The 17,847-nt window shown below is 38.3% G+C and overlaps 1 protein-coding gene across 10 annotated transcripts in view; it reads left to right on the top strand.

Moving 5' to 3' along the window:
* Window positions 1–17,847, top strand: part of CADPS2 (calcium dependent secretion activator 2) — a 485,821-nt gene that overhangs the window by 166,578 nt on the left and 301,396 nt on the right. For all 10 annotated transcript variants that reach the window (XM_059711678.1, XM_059711675.1, XM_059711674.1 and 7 more), the window contains exons 3-4: window positions 766–1,098; window positions 14,018–14,098. In XM_059711678.1, coding sequence (XP_059567661.1) covers window positions 766–1,098; window positions 14,018–14,098 — 414 coding nt within the window. The remainder of the gene's footprint in view (window positions 1–765; window positions 1,099–14,017; window positions 14,099–17,847) is intronic.

The raw sequence follows: 17,847 nt of genomic DNA, 5'->3' as shown, positions 1-17,847 counted from the left end.
TCCCCAAGCCAGGGCAGATCGGGGCCTTCCAGCTGCTGGCTGGGGCCTCCCTGCGTTTTGCGCCGCCCCCTGGTGGTCAGTGCACTTCATAGTTGAGGGATCGAACTCCCGGTCTCCCAGTTGAACTCCCAAGGGGACACTTTGCATATTAGACTTTTATATATATATGGATAGCCCATCTCTTCCTACCTATTTCATGAGCATCTCTTTTCTGTCATCCATTCTTCCTGGTTATAAGAAATGTGTGACAAGTTGGAGGACTGGTGAGATCAGGGATGGGGTCGGGCGTACCCTCACGCCCAAATGTGAAGCATTCGTGATTGAGTTATACATGATGCGTATTGACTTGGATACTGGACTTAGCACACTATTGGCTTTCAGATCCTCCCTCAAACAATCGGGGTCTTTATCTCTGCTGAAAAACTAGCCAGAACTCCCAAGTACAGTCATATCTCCAATTACTTTCTTAATCAACTCTTAAAGGATTCAGTTAGCAGAGAGGCCTCTGATTTACAGGTGGGGGGATAGCATGTAGATCAAGATCATCTTACAGTTCCTCAGCACTGGTTACTGTCTCTCCTAAATATTTCAACATTTTAGAGAGTAGATTTGGGGCCTCCATTATATCATTCATTATCATATATTAAAAAAACATTGGAATCACTGTGGAATGTTTGGTGTTAAGACTGGCTAGATTGCTACAAAGAGGTGTGTTAGTGTCTCTGCTTAGTTATAAACGGGTTTTTGTTCTTTATTTTTTTCCAGGTTTTTCTGAAGAGTGATCGAGTGGCCAGAATGGTTCAGAGTGGAGGATGTTCTGCTAATGACTTCAGAGAGGTGTTTAAGAAGAATATCGAGAAACGTGTGCGGAGTTTGCCAGAAATTGATGGCTTAAGCAAAGAGACAGTGCTGAGCTCATGGATAGCCAAATACGATGCCATTTACAGGGGTGAAGAGGACTTGTGCAAACAGCCAAGTAGGATGACCCTCAGTGCTGTGTCTGAACTTATTCTGAGCAAGGAACAGCTCTATGAGATGTTTCAGCAGATTCTGGGTATTAAGAAACTGGAGCACCAACTCCTTTACAATGCATGTCAGGTAAGTGGCCCATCGTATTTCCCATTACCCTGCCGGACTCAGAGTGCACCTCAAGTGTTTACAAGCCTGTGGAGATGTCCTTTACTTTCTATTTAATCACTTTTGGTTGAAAAGTTGAGTGGAATATAATTTCAGTAAGTCAAATAGTGATATTTGTAAAGAAGGTTTTGAAAGAATTATTTGATAGAGGAAGAAGAACATCAGTACATTTTATCTAGTAAATAAATGTCCCCTGTGCCCTATTTTAGGGCATCAGATTTGTGCCTGTTTGGTATATAAGGGGCATGTCCAAATAGTAAAATAGAAATAATCTGTTATCCGAAGAAGGTTGGGTTGGCAGTTTAAAATAAACAGTTATTCCTCAATGCAAAATAATTTTACATAAAGATAACGTAAAATTTTATGGAAGTAACTGAAATTTCAGGGTTTTTTTTTTTAACCTAGCCAGATAGAAATTAATTGGAGATGAATCCTAAACTGCATAATTTAAAGTGATTACAGTGAATAATGTATTTTCTTTTCTGTTCTTATTCAAATCATACATATGTAAAAGCTCAATAAAATATCATGTTTTTTTCCAAGTCTTTCATCTTTAGACCCTGTGATTTGTCTAGTAATGTATTCCTTCCCTATTTGCATTTTATTTGCTTATTTTAGAGGTATAAATTATTTAACTCTGCCCTGATACACAATTTATTATTTTTTTAATATATTTTATTGATTTTTTTACAGAGAGGAAGGGAGAGGGATAGAGAGTTAGAAACATCGATGAGAGAGAAACATCGATCAGCTGCCTCCTGCACACCCCCTACTGGGGATGTGCCCGCAACCAAGGTACATGTCCTTGACCGGAATCGAACCTGGGACCCTTCAGTCCGCAGGCCGACGCTCTATCCATTGAGCCAAACCGGTCAGGGCATGATACACAATTTAAATGGACAAAGTTCTGGTATTTAAAAGTTCACCAGTTCATTAAGAGTTATACTTCTACACTGTTTATATGTTTACATTTATTTTTAATCTTTTGCAGATCTACTTCTCTTATTTTGACATTCTATCCGTTATTTACTTTGAATTACTAATTTGTGTATCATTTAAGATGAATACATTAAAAGAGTTAATTAATACTAAAGCAATGTGGCACCTTAACCCTGTGAACAATGGTGATTCATGGTAATTGTTTTTAACTATGTTATTAAACCCATTGGCGGTTTGATAATAGTGGAAGGTGACTGTAAAACCAAAATTTCCTACTTTAAAAGATAAATGCAACTGGGAGTTTGTATTTTTAATGAAACAATAGCTTACTTTACAGTTAAATATTGATTAACTTAATTTAGTAGTAAAATTCAGATTCAGTAGATATTTATTGGGTATTTAGTCAAGTCAGAAACCTTGCTAGGTGTTGGGGAAATCAAGCTGAGCAAGATAAAAATATTTATTCTCCATATGCCAAAGTCTAATAGAGCAGATAGACCCAGAAAAGGAGTTATTACATATGCATGAAAGTTTATACTGGATGTTACAGGGTCATAAATATATGTGAATCTATGAGTTTGTTTATTAACTCAAGATATTTTAAAATTAATCCTTTGCTTGCTTTTAAGATCACTTCTAAAGCACTGGTGTGGATCCCCTGATTTATATCCTCTATGACTTGGAACATATGTACTTATAATTCAGATCTTTATAACAACAGATTAATTATTTAAAAATTCTATCAATATTTGCCTCATGTATTTTTATGCTCTGTTAGGTTTGTACACATTTAGAATATGTCTTTTTGCGGAATTAATTCCTTTATTATTATATAAAGTCCCTCTTTTTTCCCCTCTGAAATCTACTATATTATACTGAGATAGCTACTCTAGCTTTCTTTGGATTAGGATTAACATGGGGTATCTTTCTCCATCTGTTTATTTTAACCTATATGATTCCTTATGCTTAAAGCGGGTTTCTTGTAGAGCATATAATTGCATCTTGTTTTTTGTGTGTGTTTTTTTTATATCTTCATTGATTTCAGAGAGGAAGGAGAGGGATAGAGAGTTAGAATCATCGATGATGAGAGAGAAACATCGATCAGCTGCCTCCTGCACACCCCCTCCTGGGGATGTGCCCACAACTGAGGTACATGCCCTTGACTGAATCGAACCTGGGACCCTTCAGTCCGGAGGCCGATGCTCTATCCACTGAGCCAAACCGGTTAGGGCTTGTTGTTTTTTTAATCCAACCTCACAATCTCTGCCTTCTAATGGCTGTGTTTAGACTATTCATATTTGAAATAGTTTACTCGGATTAAGTTGTACAGTCTTTGTGTTGTCACTTCCTTGCATTTGTTCTTTGTCTCCCCTCCTTTTTCTGCCTTCTCTACTTTTAATTGAACATTTTATGATTCCATTTTATATCCTCTTTTGATGTACTACTTATACTTGTTTTTTTAAAAAAAAACTTATTTAGTGGTTGCCCTAAGGTTTACAATATCCATTTTGAAATAATCTAAGTCTACCTTCAAGTAACACAATAAGGTGTTAAGTGTAATGCTATCCCATAATAGAGAATTCCTAATTCCTTCTTCCCATCTTTTGTGACATTTCTGTTATTCATTTTGTTGATTATATGCTATAAAATTTTAGATCAATTAAGAAAAAAATAAGAAAAATAAAAGATTATATTTTACCTTCATTTGTTCCTTTTCTTTATGTAGATTTAGTTTTTTACTTATATCAGTATCTTTATCTCTGAAAAACTTCATTTAATATTTCTTTTTAAAAAATATATTTTATTGGTTTTTTTACAGAGTGGAAGGGAGAGGGATAGAGAGTAAGAAACATCGATGAGAGAGAAACATGGATCAGCTGCCTCCTGCACACCTCCTACTGGGGATGTGCCCGCAACCAGGGTACATGCCCTTGACTGGAATCGAACCTGGGACCCTTCAGTCCGCAGGCCGACGCTCTATCCACTGAGCCAAACCGGTTAGGCCCATTTAATATTTCTTAAAAGGCAGGACTTCTGGTGATGAATTCCCTCAGTTTTTGTTTGTCTGAGAAATACTTTTTTTCTCCTTCATGTTTAGAGAATAATTTCATTGGACATACAATTATCAGTTAGCTTCTTTTCTCTTTCAACCCTGAAGATTTCACTCCACTTTCTTCTTGTATGGTTTCTGATGAGAAGTCTGATATAGCTCTTCTTGGTTCGCTACAGGTAAGGCGTTTTTGTCCTATGGCTTCCGTCAATATTCTATCATCTTAGTTTTCTGCCATTTAAATATGAATATGTTTAGGTATAGGTTTTCCTTTGATATTTCTCTTTCCTGGTGTGTTCTGTGATTCCTGGGTTGGTGTCTGTCATTAATTTTGGAAAGTTCTCAGATATTACTAGTTCAAATATTCCTTCTGTCCCATTCTCTCTTCTCCTTTGGGTATTACAGTTTTGATATTGCCCCATAGTTCTGGGATGTTCTGTTTTGTTTGTCTTGGAGCTTTTTCTCTTTGTATTTGAGAATGTTTTCAACTTTTTCCATCAGAGCCCTTAACATATTAATAATAGTTATTTAAATGTTTTGTTTGATAACTGTAACCTCTCTGTCACATCTAAATTTGGCTTGAGTGCTTGTTTTTGCTCTCTACACTTTTCCTTTTTTCCTTTTGGCATGCTTTGTAATTTTTTATTGAAATCCAGACACATTGTATCAGGTAACAAGAACTGAAATATATTTGCCTTTAGTGTGTGGATATTTGTTGATCTGACTGGGAGTTGGGCAGTGCTTAATGTTTGTTATAGCCATAGGTACAAGAAGTTTCAAGTTCTCGTATCCTTGTCTTTGTCTTCCTCTTGACTTTGGGTTTCCTTAAGTATTCCTCCTCAGAGAGGGTCAGTGTCTTGCATCTTGTAGCTGTGATTGACTGTTATGTCCTAGAGCTGTGTTGGTGTTGTGGCAGGGTGTTGGGGAGTGGCGTGTATTCTATTACCCGAGGAAGCCTCACCCTTTTAGTGGGCCTACATCTTGGGTTGTAACCTTCACAGGGGTTTCTGTCCCTTGCCTACGAATATTGCTTCCCTTTTCACCCATGTACTGTATTCCCTTTCCTGGTTGCAGCATCCCCAGTCTATTTTCTTGAGGTCTTTCCTCCTGTTCACTCTGGATTTTGTTTGTTCGTTTTTTCCAATGGAAGCCGAAGAAAGGCTGCAAAGGACTACAGAGGCAGCCTTCTCTTCCTTCAGCTGGAACAACTTGTCAGTGCTCCTTCTGGCAAAGCCCGCCCCCCTTCCTTAGGGAAAAGAATCCAGGGGGTTAATAATGGCTGTTCTTCCCCTCTTTCTGCCTGATCCACATGGGGTCTTTTCTTGAATCCTTACCATGAGAACTTTATGGGGTTACTGTTCTCTAATAGCACTGATAGTGCATGTGTTGTTTTATTTAGTGCTAAGTTCTCAATTTCAGCATTATTTCATTAGTAATGTGACTGCATATTCAGTTACGCTATTGGGGGGAGTATAGTTAGTAAATAATTGCTTGAAGATATGAGCTCATTCCTTTTGTCCAGAAGATAAACTGTTAATACCAAATGAAAATAACTAAAGAAAATTTCATGACGTGTAAAAATTTGCCAAATTAGATCTACTATTTTAGAGAATATGCATGCATATTCTCCAGGCTGTTGAAGTTCCAGGGTTTTTATGTTTGAGGTTAAATTTTATATATTCTTGCTTTTGAACATTTGATCTATTATTTAATATAGTTTAGTTCAGTTCACATAGGGTAATTTTATATCTAATTAACTCATTTATCTTTTCCCTGCTTTTAAGTATTCAAAAGAAAGTGTGGTTTGGGAAATGCATTTTTAAGACTCAATGAGAATCCATGGCAAAACTGCTATTTCTGAGTTAGGTTTCTATTACATAATTTAGAAGGTAGATATATGGTAAAGGAGTTCTCTGAAAACTTTTCCTCCAGCAGACAGAATGCTACCTGGTTCATACATAACGTCATATAGGCAATGTGCTCTTCTGAATAGAGGAGTGACTTCATTTCCTTATGTTCTTTTCATTGTATGAAATTACAAAACAAGTTTTAGTTACCTGGTGATTTTTGGCTAATTCTCAGTGATCAAGAAAAAGGGAGGAAGGGTTTTTTGTTTTTGTTTTTAAAGGAGATTGCCTTATGGAAGATGGGTCAGCATGGAAGTCCTTAGGATCTAAGGACCTTTTAAATACAGGAATTATTCTTAGGATTTGTATTAAAATTGAGTCTAGTTATATGTGTCCCACCATTGGAGATGGATTTTATTAGAGTAGGGTGTACTAATAGAGGGCATGCATTGCAGTTTGAGGTAAAGTCCTAAGTATCAGAGTTCAACAACAAAAAAAACTATGAAAGATATGTTATCAGATAGTACCTGCTTTGTTACTACATGATTGGTTAAGTAGTCTTCTCCGAAGATTTGGAGATTGATCTGGGCAATGAAGGTATGTAAGAAGAGAGTCCCAGGCAGGAGAAACACAAGCAAAATATATGATTGGGAGGCTTCTGGTCAAGATGGTGGTGTAGTTAAACGTGGTACTTGCCTCCACCCTACACTACATGAAAAAATACAACTAAACTACAGAACAACCATCCTTCAGAACTGTGCGAACTCTGGCTGAGTGGAAGTCCTGCAACTAGGGAATTAAAAAAGAAGCCACATTGAGACTAGTAGGAGGGGCAGAGGCACAAAATAGGCTGGTCCCACACCCACATGTGGCAGTTTTTTATCAGGGATATCTTGGCTGCTAAGGTCCCTCCAGGAGGAGCAAGGGGTCCCAGCCCCATACCAGACCCTTCAGCCCAGGATTCCAGTGCAGAGAAGTCTCCATATCTCCAGATTGTAAAAACCAGTAGGGACTGTGGATGAGTGATGCTGCGATTTCTGGGGTCCCAGGCAATTCTCAAAGGGTTCATGCATAGACTTACTCAGACTCGCTCCCTCTGAGCTACAGTATTGGGGCAGCAGCTTGAAATGAACCAGGGACATACAGGGAGGAACTAAATTGTCTGGCATCAGGGCCATAGCTGGGAAAGACAGCTTTTTCCAAGACAGAAGTGCTAGCAGAAGCCATTGCTTCTTTGCTGAGCCCTCCCCACCACAGAGCTGACAGGCAGGCGCCATATCTGTGTTTCCATCAACCTGGCCCATACTGTTTGTCCTGCCCTGGTGATTCCCTGAGACCCCACCCCACCTAACCAGCAAGTCCAAACCATTTCCAATGGCTTTTCCATATAGCTGACCTCTCTTGCCTCATGCTTCAGACTTTCCTAAAATCTCTCAAACAAGCAGCAGCTGGCCATAGGGTGCCCCATACTGCCTGATAAGTGGGCCCAAGCCCAGCACCAGCAGCAGCCATCCTTGGTTCACAGCTTGGCCTTTCCTGGGCACCTCCACGTCCAATGCAAGTAGCAGCCATCTGCAGATTGCTCTGTAGTTTGTGCTGGGAGGCCCCAGGCAGGGCACAGGCATGGCTGACTTTGCACTTCCTGGAGGCCACAAAACCAGTGCACCTTGTGGTCAGCTTTGGCTCACACCAGATTACACTCCTACCACCTCCATGAGTGATACCCTCAAGGGGCAGACTCGGTGAGCATCAAAGCTCCACTGAAGCAAGTGCTGCTCCATAGGGTTGACTCCTGCACAGCAGCTCTTCCACTGTAGTTGCAGCTGCTCCTCACAGCCAATTGGCCTGGAGGTCAATCCCTTCAGTGATGCAATCATTAATCAAGGCTCAACTATAACAGGATAGTGCACACAGCCCAGACAGGGCAATGCCTGGAGTGCTTAGCTCAGGTGTTTGGGGAGGCTGAACCACTGGGCCCTACAGGACACCTACTACACAAGGCCACTCTACCAAGTCTTGGAGACATAGTAGCTCTACCTAATCCACAGAAAGAAAAACAGAAAAGATGGCAAAATGTGGAGAAAAAGAAACATATTGCAAATGAAAGATAGGGAGAAATTTCCAGAAAAAGAATTAAATGAAATAGAAGTAAGAAAACTACCAGATACAAAGTTCAAAACAATGGTTTTAAGGATACTCATGGAACTTAGTGATCAACAACATAAAAAATGACCAGTCAGAAATGAAGGATACACTAGCTTAAATAAAGAATAATTTATAGGGAATCAGTGGTAGAATAGAGGATGCTGAGAGTCAAATCAGCTATTTGGGATATCAGGAAGGAAAAAACACCCAAATTCGAACAGCAAAAAGACAAAAAACAAACAAAAAATATGAAGAAGACAGTGTAAGGATCCTCTGGGACAACTTCAAGCCTACCAACATTCACATCATGGGGGTGCCAGAAAGAGAAGAGAATGAGCAAGAATTTGAAAACATATTCAACATAAACTTCGCAGGCCAAAAGGGATTGCAAGACATATTCATATTCAAAGTGATAAAAAGCAAGGACCTACAACCAAGATTACTCTACCCAGCAAAGTTATCATTTAGAATTAAGGGTCAGATAAAGGGCTCCCCAGACAAGAAAAAGCTAAAGGAGTTCATCACCACCAAACCAGTATGAAATATAATGTTAAAGGGTCTTCTTTAATAATAAGAAGAGGGAAAAATAAAAAATATAAACAATCAAATGGTAATACTAGTAAATACATATCTATTAACAATTGAATCTAAAAAATCAAAATAAGTGAACCAGCAGAACAGAAACAGACTAATAGATACAGAGATAATATTGACAGTTGCTGGATGGGAGGGGTTTTGGGGGTATGGGTAGAAAAGGTAAAGGGATTAAGAAATACAAATTGGTTGTTACAGAATAGCTACAGAATAGCATAGGAAATATAGTCAATATTCTAATAACTATGTATGGTATCAGATGTGTATGATATTTTTTGGGATGATTACTTAAGTTTTATAATGTCCAATCACTGAGGTGTACACCTGAAACTAATATAATATTGTATGTCAACTGTAACTGAAAAATAAAAAATGATGAAATTATATAGATATAGATATAGATGGATATATGATCAGAAAGTGTAACATGTTTGGTAAATAATGAAACAGCTAATTTGTATAAATAATGGAATTATCTAAGAAGTTAGAAAGTTAGATTGGTAAAAAAACATGGGAGGACCTGAATACTAGGCTTAGAGTGTTTGGGTATCATCTCTCTCATTCATATTTATTTGTTCTCATCATTTACTCCCTGTTCTCCTTTTTTTCTCCTCCCTTCCCTTCCTTCCTCCCTCCCTCTGAGATTATAGCCTGATTATGGGCAGTCAGAATCATGTAGAAATGGAGTCAGGTTGAAGAGTGGATAGTAAAGGAGATAAGTTCAGTTTTACTTTGAGGTTATTGTGGGGTGCCTGAAGGAAATTCTTTGCCTTCAATTGGAGGTGGAGGGATGGAACTCAGGAGAGAGGCCCTTATGACATTGTATTGAGAAATGACTGCAGACACTCTGACATCTAGAACAAGCTAAGACCAACGTGTGTGCTTGTGGGCTGAGAGAGTGAAGGGGCTAGCACAGGAAACAACAGGAATAATCAGAGTCAGTAGGGTAGAGTTTTGCTCTATCTTTATGATATATGTAATTTGTGATTCAAGTGATAGTGGAGAATTAACAGGTGTATTGATAAAATAATTTGCTAATACTTAAAGCTTTGGTCAGTGTTTTAAGGTTATGTTGAAAAACCCATACGTATGGCACTGTCAAAATAAATCAAACATGGGGCAACTAGAAAATTATATGGTAAAATGTTGGGTAGAGTGTTCTTTTGGAATCACTATTAGGTTTGTGTTGGTTATTGTTCATGATGGATTATTTGTAACTCTCCAGATTTACAGCTAATTTAAATACAGTGGACCAGCATATGAATTTATCTTAGAGAAAACACTAAATTTCCATGACAGTGCAAATCCTAGTCTACTTTGTATTTTTAATAATAAAGCATAAAAATGAATATTACACTAATAACACAATATAATATGTCTGAAGAGTTACACCATAATTAGAGTGGGGTCACAGAGAAAAATCGAATTGATTTTGTTCATGGGTGGAAGAAGGGCACATTGACACAGCGTTACAAAGGCATCAGTATGGAAACACACAGCCAATAGTCCCTCTGTCTAGTGATTGACAATATTAATATAAAAACAGTTATCCTGATTCTAGAAAATAGATTAATCAGAGAGGGTAATGATGCTCAACAGGGTGTGAAAAGCACTTCTTAAAAGATCTTTTTTGTTTAAAATATGAGATTTAATTTATCCAAGTATTTGATATTTATATTTTTTAAGCACTGCAAGAATGATATCACACGTTATAAAATGGAGCAGTTGGGCTAAACTCAGTAAAGCTATTTTTGTGGTGTGTTTAAAATGTTCTTAACTGTCAGATAGTTGACCACCAACACACGCTTTTGGTCCTCCCAGGACTTCTGCAAAGAGAGATTTGCTGGACATCTCTGAGACCTCTCTTAGAGCTGTTTCCATGGAACATGAGAGGCGTGGGGCATGGAGAGCCCAGGGTTTGAGATTTGTATGTCAAGCCTAATAGACTGCTGCATCGGGTCAACGTTTTCTCTACCCCTCAAACTCCATTTTTAATACTTCAGTGTTCACAAATTCATCCTGTTATTGTCAGCCAGGAAAAACATCTCTTCCATCACTGAATTCCCACAATACTTGACCAGTAACTTTCTTGTATCAATTATATTGTTTTACATACAGTTTTTACTGTTTTCTGTATAAAGTGTGAGCTTCAGGAAGGACACACTTGTAGCTGCTGAAGACTTCGTAATACTGCTTGCTGTACAGTGGAGAAAAAAGCAAAGTTAATGAAGTAGTCATGGGCCATTCAAGTCCACATTGTTAAGAGCCTAGGTCTTACTGCCCCTTTCCAAAGAATTTAACAAATCTCTGTAAGGGTAGTATTGATGATGTGTAGGTCTGAGGTGGCCGTTTTCCATATCTTATGTTTGAAAGCCATTGCAGACTCTTTTAGAACAAACAGAAGCTTCTATACAGAAGTTTCTCCTAGAACATGACTTTCTGACTCTTTTGAGTTAACCACCCCTTTGAGAATCTTTGGTAAGCTATGAAATTTAAACAGTTCCCCAAGGGGAAAGAAACACATCTCTCTACCAGATTTTCACAACAACCTGAATAGGTTCTTAGACTCCCAAAGGTCCAGATTTCAAACTCCCTAGCCTAGAGAACTCTGAGTGTGGAAACAGTAATCCTTGTGTAATGAACAGGAGGAAAATACAACTCTGTCTTCTGTACTAAATATTTGTCAAACCAGTGAAATATTTTTATAAGTTGTAGAAGGCTCCATGTAATAGATACTAGAGGCATTGCAGAGAATAAAGATACATCTGGACATCTGTTATTGTCAGGGTTGAATGACCCTCTTTCAAAGACTTGGAAACTGTCCTGTGCCAAGAAAGGCCATCTGTGAGGTAGGTAATCTATCATCACATAAACTGTTGAAATCAGAAATTTAAAGTAAAAGAAAATGGAGTTAAGGTGAAGTCTTTGTGGAGTGAGGACTTGACCCTGGCTCCTACCACAAACTCCATATCCCCATTTTCTTTATCTCATAGCCCAAATCTGGCACTAGAGACAGGTGTGTCACCACCATTTTAAAGTCTAATGCCTCACATCTACAAACCATCCATTCAGGCTTCTCTTCTTTCTTCTCTCATTTTTGGGGGTTGGGGTGGGGAGTGGTATGCAAAACCAAGTTCTCTGGAGGGTTTAAAAGGAAAACAATATTTTCACCATGACAATATGTACAACTGTACTTGCAAAAATGAGATGTGTTTGGAGTAGCTAGGGAAACACTCCACCATACTAAAGTAGAAAGAATCTTGGTCAAGGACTCACAGTACCTAAATTCTGGTCTGCCTCAACTATGTGACTCTAGGTTTTACTCTACATGACTAGGTTGGGTTGGATGTGGGCCGTGAGGGAAAGAGTTCAATGATGACACCAAGGTTTGAACAACTGGGTATGTAGGCATGCTATTTACATGGCTCAACATTACAGTAGTCCCCTTACCTGCAGGGGATATGTTCTGAGACCCCCCAGTGGATAGCTTGAGACCATGGATAATATTGAATCTTATATATACTATGTTTTTCATATACATACAGACTTATGATAAAGTTTAATTTATAAGTGTGTTTGTTTTTGAGATGACAGAGAAACTCCTTTGCAATAAGGATTTAGTTTACGAAAATCTTGCCTATTTTTAACCTTGTTTTAAAATGGATTTGATATTTAAAATCAACTTGGGAACATATTTTTTTAGAAAGGTAACCCCAGATCTTCTTTTAAATAAACAAATAAACTTCCTGTTTGTGCTGGAGACAGAGTGATCTCTCCTTTCCAAAGCTCAGATCTGATCATGTCCTTCACCTGCTTAGAACCTTTTTTGGGGGTTGGAATGTAAGCATCACTTTATTATTTCTTCGCTTGGTGATCTGATCCCCCCTCTCGGTGTTTCACTGCTGAAAAGTTGTATGACAGCTGACCCAATTTTTATCTCCATGCAATTCCTTTCCTTTTCTTTTTTATGATGTCTTTCTACAAAAAAGGTAAAACCTTATAATGACTTCTCATTGATGTAGGAACCATAGTACATTGTCAGAATGGGGGAATTAGCCTACGGCTGTTCAGGTGTTTGGCCAGTAGGAGGCAATAACATGTAGATTAAGATGCCCTGAGCTGTCTGGCAGAAAACAATCAGTTTAATGTATCCTATTCAGGTTTGGGGAAATGCCCTCAGCCATTCCCAGATTCAGCCCTGTGGTCATGCTGGAATTGGCTTCCGGCAAATCTGCATTCTCCTGGGTGTTTAATGTGCTCAGTACTAATTCAATCTTTAGATGGATCTTTACTAAGACACGGTTGTATTGTGTGTGCAGGCCTCTTAATGATAGGCATGGCATGGGAGAGGGGAAGGAATGAGTTCAGAGAAACATCTACCTGGTTCACATCTCTAGCCGCCAGTGCTTCCCATATTGTGCATGACTCAGGTCAGTTTAACAGGTTTTATAGTGGATTAATAAAGGAGGATTGAATGAATAATTGGGGGAAAAGGAATCATGAGGAAAGTTGAAGTTATAGAAAAAGTTAAAGATTATTTCAGTGGAGAAGTGAAAGTAATTTTTCACGTAAGTGGCAGATATCTTAAAAATGATGATAGCATTCTTTTCTTGCTTTCAGTCCAATTTAGAACAAGACTGAAATTCTAATGTGGTGCCAGTCTGTGAAAGAATGGGAGGCTGTCTTGGCAGTGTGAGTTTGTTGGTACTGGAATGAGGCATATATAAAGACTTGAATGGTAGAAAATTATTTCAATCAAATAGTACTTCTATAGTTTGGCACTAATACAGACTTGCTATAAAAATGAAGGGACTGTTTTTTAAAAGAACAAAGAAATGAAATATGACTCAGTATCTCACAGTCCAGAAATGCATTCTTAGAATTTCAAAGAACAAAACATGAGATGTATCTATCTGGAGCCATTTAGGACTGACCTTCATGAAGACAGAGAAGTGAGCTGAATGAACTTCATGACAATTTAACCTGAAGGAAATGAGGACCTCTTGGTTTAGAGTTGTGTACAGTTTAGGTGAAGAATTGTTATAATTAGTTTTTTTGGTAAGCTGAGCTATTAACCTTGGAGATTAACTTTTACTGTGAACCAAAACACAGTGAGAAGCGCCCAAGAAATTTAATAGGACCACTAACCTAATTAAATAGTCTTCACTGTTCTCTTTGAATAGGTAGCTGAGGAAATTTATTTTAAAAGATTTCGAGTCATTTCGTTTTTACTGTAATCTGCAGGTCACTGTAATTAAGCAATCACATATGTATAATTTCTGTGTGTGTGTTTTTTTTTTTTAAGTTGGATAATGCAGATGAACAAGCAGCCCAGATCAGGAGGGAACTTGATGGCCGGTTGCAATTGGCAGAGAAGATGGCAAAGGTAAATTATTAACTTGGACATACTGTACAATACTTCTTTCTTTACCTAGACTTCTGTGAGCTGAAAGAGTTTTGTATAGATAAAGCCAGCATAATTTTATCGTTTTTTTTCCTTGACGCACATACTTCTTAAGCCAAAATATCTGAATGTATATGATCTAAATGGAACATATTCTCTATTTTACATATCCAATGTATATGTGAAATGTTTAAATTCAATGATAACGTTTGCAAATTATTCTTAAAACAATGCCTGAATTTCTCAAACTGCAAGATGTACATGAATTTTAATATTGCACTGAGCATAACATAATCAGGGAGAAAAATCTCCCTTCTGTGAAATTAAATATCTCAGTGCCCAGCACAGTGTTTGGCACACAGTAGTCGCCAGCCAGTATTTGATTGAATGATTGAGTGGGTGAAAAATATCATTTGAAGTTTCTAGTACAGAGTCTGGCAGAGTGTGTTCAGTATAATATTGTAGTTATTTTATTTGTGCAATCACTGTTTCTATGAACAGAAAAAGATTTTGAACAAAAGCCATGAGTTTCTTTTTCAATGTTGGAGACGTGTTAGAGAGATTGGGATTTCATTGTCTAAATTATTCTTTAGTAAATGGCTACATTAATTTACTTCAGTGGCGCAGAAGTTTTAGTCCCTCCCAATAGACTTGTGGTTATAATGCTGTTGATTATTCTGAGAATAAGCCCCCCCCCTTTCCCTTCTGCTAAGCAAAAACATTGAATGTTTGACTGACAGATTCTCCTCCTCTCTGTCTCTGAAGAATCCTCTCTATTCAGGGATTTTTTCTTCATTAAGAAAATGGTGTAACATGTACACAGCAAAGTGCACAAATCTTTAGTTTACAGCTCGATGTGTGTATATACACCCTGTATCACCATCTCCCAAATCAAGATGTTAAAGTTTTTAACATTTGAGAAGACATGTCAAAATGATTTAATAATTACATTTTTTCTTTTGCAAATAAAATATGTATTTATGAATCTATAAGTCTTAAGAATACTATTGTTGTGTTTATCTAAATGGCTATTAACAAAGCAGAGAATAGCTGAGAAATTGGAGGTAATTAGAAAAATAGAAAAAAATTTAAAAGCAAATGGGTAATAGAGATGACAATATGTTGTAAGAACCAAGTCAGAGATATAAAGGGCAGGAATAATTAGGCTTACAGCTGTGAGTAGATGAAGCAGAGTGTATTTATTCACTGTTGTAATAATCATGACCTGCATGTCTTTTTCCATACAACCAACTGTAACCTACTTTTGCCTACCCCTGTATAAGGAGTAAACTCTAGAGGAGAGAGTTCGTAAGTTGATATGAATTGGGGCTAAAACATTACATTCACAAAAAGAGCAGTGTTTGGCAGCACAGTTTGCCATGTTGCCATCCCCTGGATTTCCAGAGAGGCAGCACATAATCTAGAAATGGGAATATGGGATCATAGGATAGAAATCAATAAGCTTCAGGCTTTTGGAAGCTTTAGAGAGAAAAACACTTTCCTTGAAACCCTTACCTAAATTGACAGCTGGTTGGAAGGGCATTCGCTTTTCTTAAAAACCTGAGGCTGAGAGAGAATTCAGAGGAATGTGCCAGACGCCTTGGGGCAGGACTCTGCTCCTGGGCTCAGCATCTGTAAGTTGCCTGCTTGTATGTAGGTTGTCCCCGAGACTGTGCACATTGTCGTAAATTGGACTTGCTTCTCCAATGGCCTTGCTGAATATCTGACACATTAGGGTAAAGTTTAGATAATTTTCTAGAGGGTTTATAGAACAGAAGGGAGGCCTTTGATAGGCTCTCTTGTTTCTGTTTGCAGAGGGGGATGTGTGTTAATAACCTCTGGACTGAGTCAGAGGAGGAGGAGGGCCTGTCATGCACACTCTGAGACTTTTATTTGAGGGGACCCTAATGGTTTTATCAGCAATGTGATTAAGTAGGAAATGTGGAGAAGGAAGTGAAGCCAATGGGATCAGATGGGAAAAAAAACAACCAAAACACAAAAATAAGATGCCTTTTAGCTCAGTCAGTGTGGCTCAGTGGTTGAGTGTCGACCCATGAACCAGGAGATCATGGTTCAATTCTTGGTCAGGGCATATGCCTGGGTTGCGGGCTCAATCCCCAGTAGAGGGCTTGTAGGAGGCAGCTGAGTGATGGTTCTCTCTCATTACTGATGTTTCTATCTCTCTCTCCCTCTAAATCAATAAAAACAGAAAAATATTTAATAAGAAATATGGAAGGATTTTTTTAAAAAAATAAGATACTTTCTGTTGAATAGACTATTGACATAGAGCATGTTTAATTGTTTTCTCCTTCAGTGTCACCAAATTTAAGCCATTTTTATAAAATATTTATAAGGCTAATTACAACTTGCTGACCTTGTTGGATTATATCTCTACACTAATTCTATTCACCCACAAAGGTAGATGGATGATATAATGAATTTATTTTATAGACAAGGAGATCGAGGCTTAGGCAAGATGATTGCGTTCACCCAGATTCTATAACAAGTAAGTGGTGGAGGCAGGCCTCGAACCCTTGTCTTTTGACTCCAGAGCCTGGGGGCCCCTCTCCCTGAGATCTGGCTGATTCTTCAGTCTGATAAATCCAGAAGTGTGTATTAATAGTTAGTAGTTCACAATCAGTCACATCTTCTACCATACTGCTCAACAACAGGATATAATAGAACCACAGGGCAGAAATTTCTGTTTCAAGAGATAGAAATATTGATTTTAATATTTCAGCCAAGGTATAATTAGGAAGTAGGAGAAGAAATGTGGACAGGACCAGAAAAACCTGTGGTCAAATCCGTCATTAGTTCCTAGATATATAACATTAGACCGTTCTTTAACCTTTTGGAGCCTGAATTTTGGACCCAAAATATTTGTGAATACCTATTAAAATAGTCAGGCTCTGTTTTAAGTGCTTGGGATGCATCTAGACCAGTGGTTCTCAACCTTCCTAATGCCGCGACCCTTTAATACAGTTCCTTATGTTGCGGTGACCCCCAATTTCATTGTTACAAATTGAACACAATTAAAGCATAGTGATTCATCACAAAAACAATATGTAATTATATATGTGTTTTCCGATGATCTTAGGCGACCCTGTGACCATCAGGGGTCACGACCCACAGGTTGAGAACCGCTGATCTAGACAAATGTAGTTGTCCTGGGATAAAACCAGACAAAAATATTTCTGCCATGCCATGGTGGAGCTTAAATTTTATTTGGGAGAACCCCGGTGGTATATAACTGAATTGTGGGAGGTGACCATTTGATAATTTGGAAAATACAACAGAGAGGAAGGGTGGTTACAATTTTCAGGCAAGAGGTCCGAGTAGGCGAGTCATTGGAAGTGCTATATTTCCAGTTACTCAGTCCAAAAGCTTGGGATCATCTTTGACGCCTTTCTTTTTCCCATACCGCATGCCAAATTTATTAGGAACTCTGTTTGCACCTGTGTTCAAAATATTTCCGGGACTTAAGAGTTGTCACTGTTTTCCACCTGTCACTCTGGTCCAGTTACCATTGTGTCTCACCTGGACCACCATTCTGTCCTTTGGCTAGGCTCCTAGTTTCCACTTCAACCAGACAGCCCGTGATTCTCTGCACAAAGACCTCTCCCATGTCACCAAGAACAAAGTAATAAGTTCCTACAGTGGCCTGCGAATTCCTTCTCTGACCTTGTCATCCTTCAAGCTCTCTCTTTTGCTCAGTCCACCCCGGCTGTGTC

The sequence above is a fragment of the Myotis daubentonii genome, chromosome 10, assembly GCF_963259705.1.
Source record: "Myotis daubentonii chromosome 10, mMyoDau2.1, whole genome shotgun sequence".
NCBI lineage: Eukaryota > Metazoa > Chordata > Mammalia > Chiroptera > Vespertilionidae > Myotis > Myotis daubentonii.
Note: the sequence above shows the minus strand (reverse complement) of the source record. Positions and strands in the feature narration are given on the sequence as shown.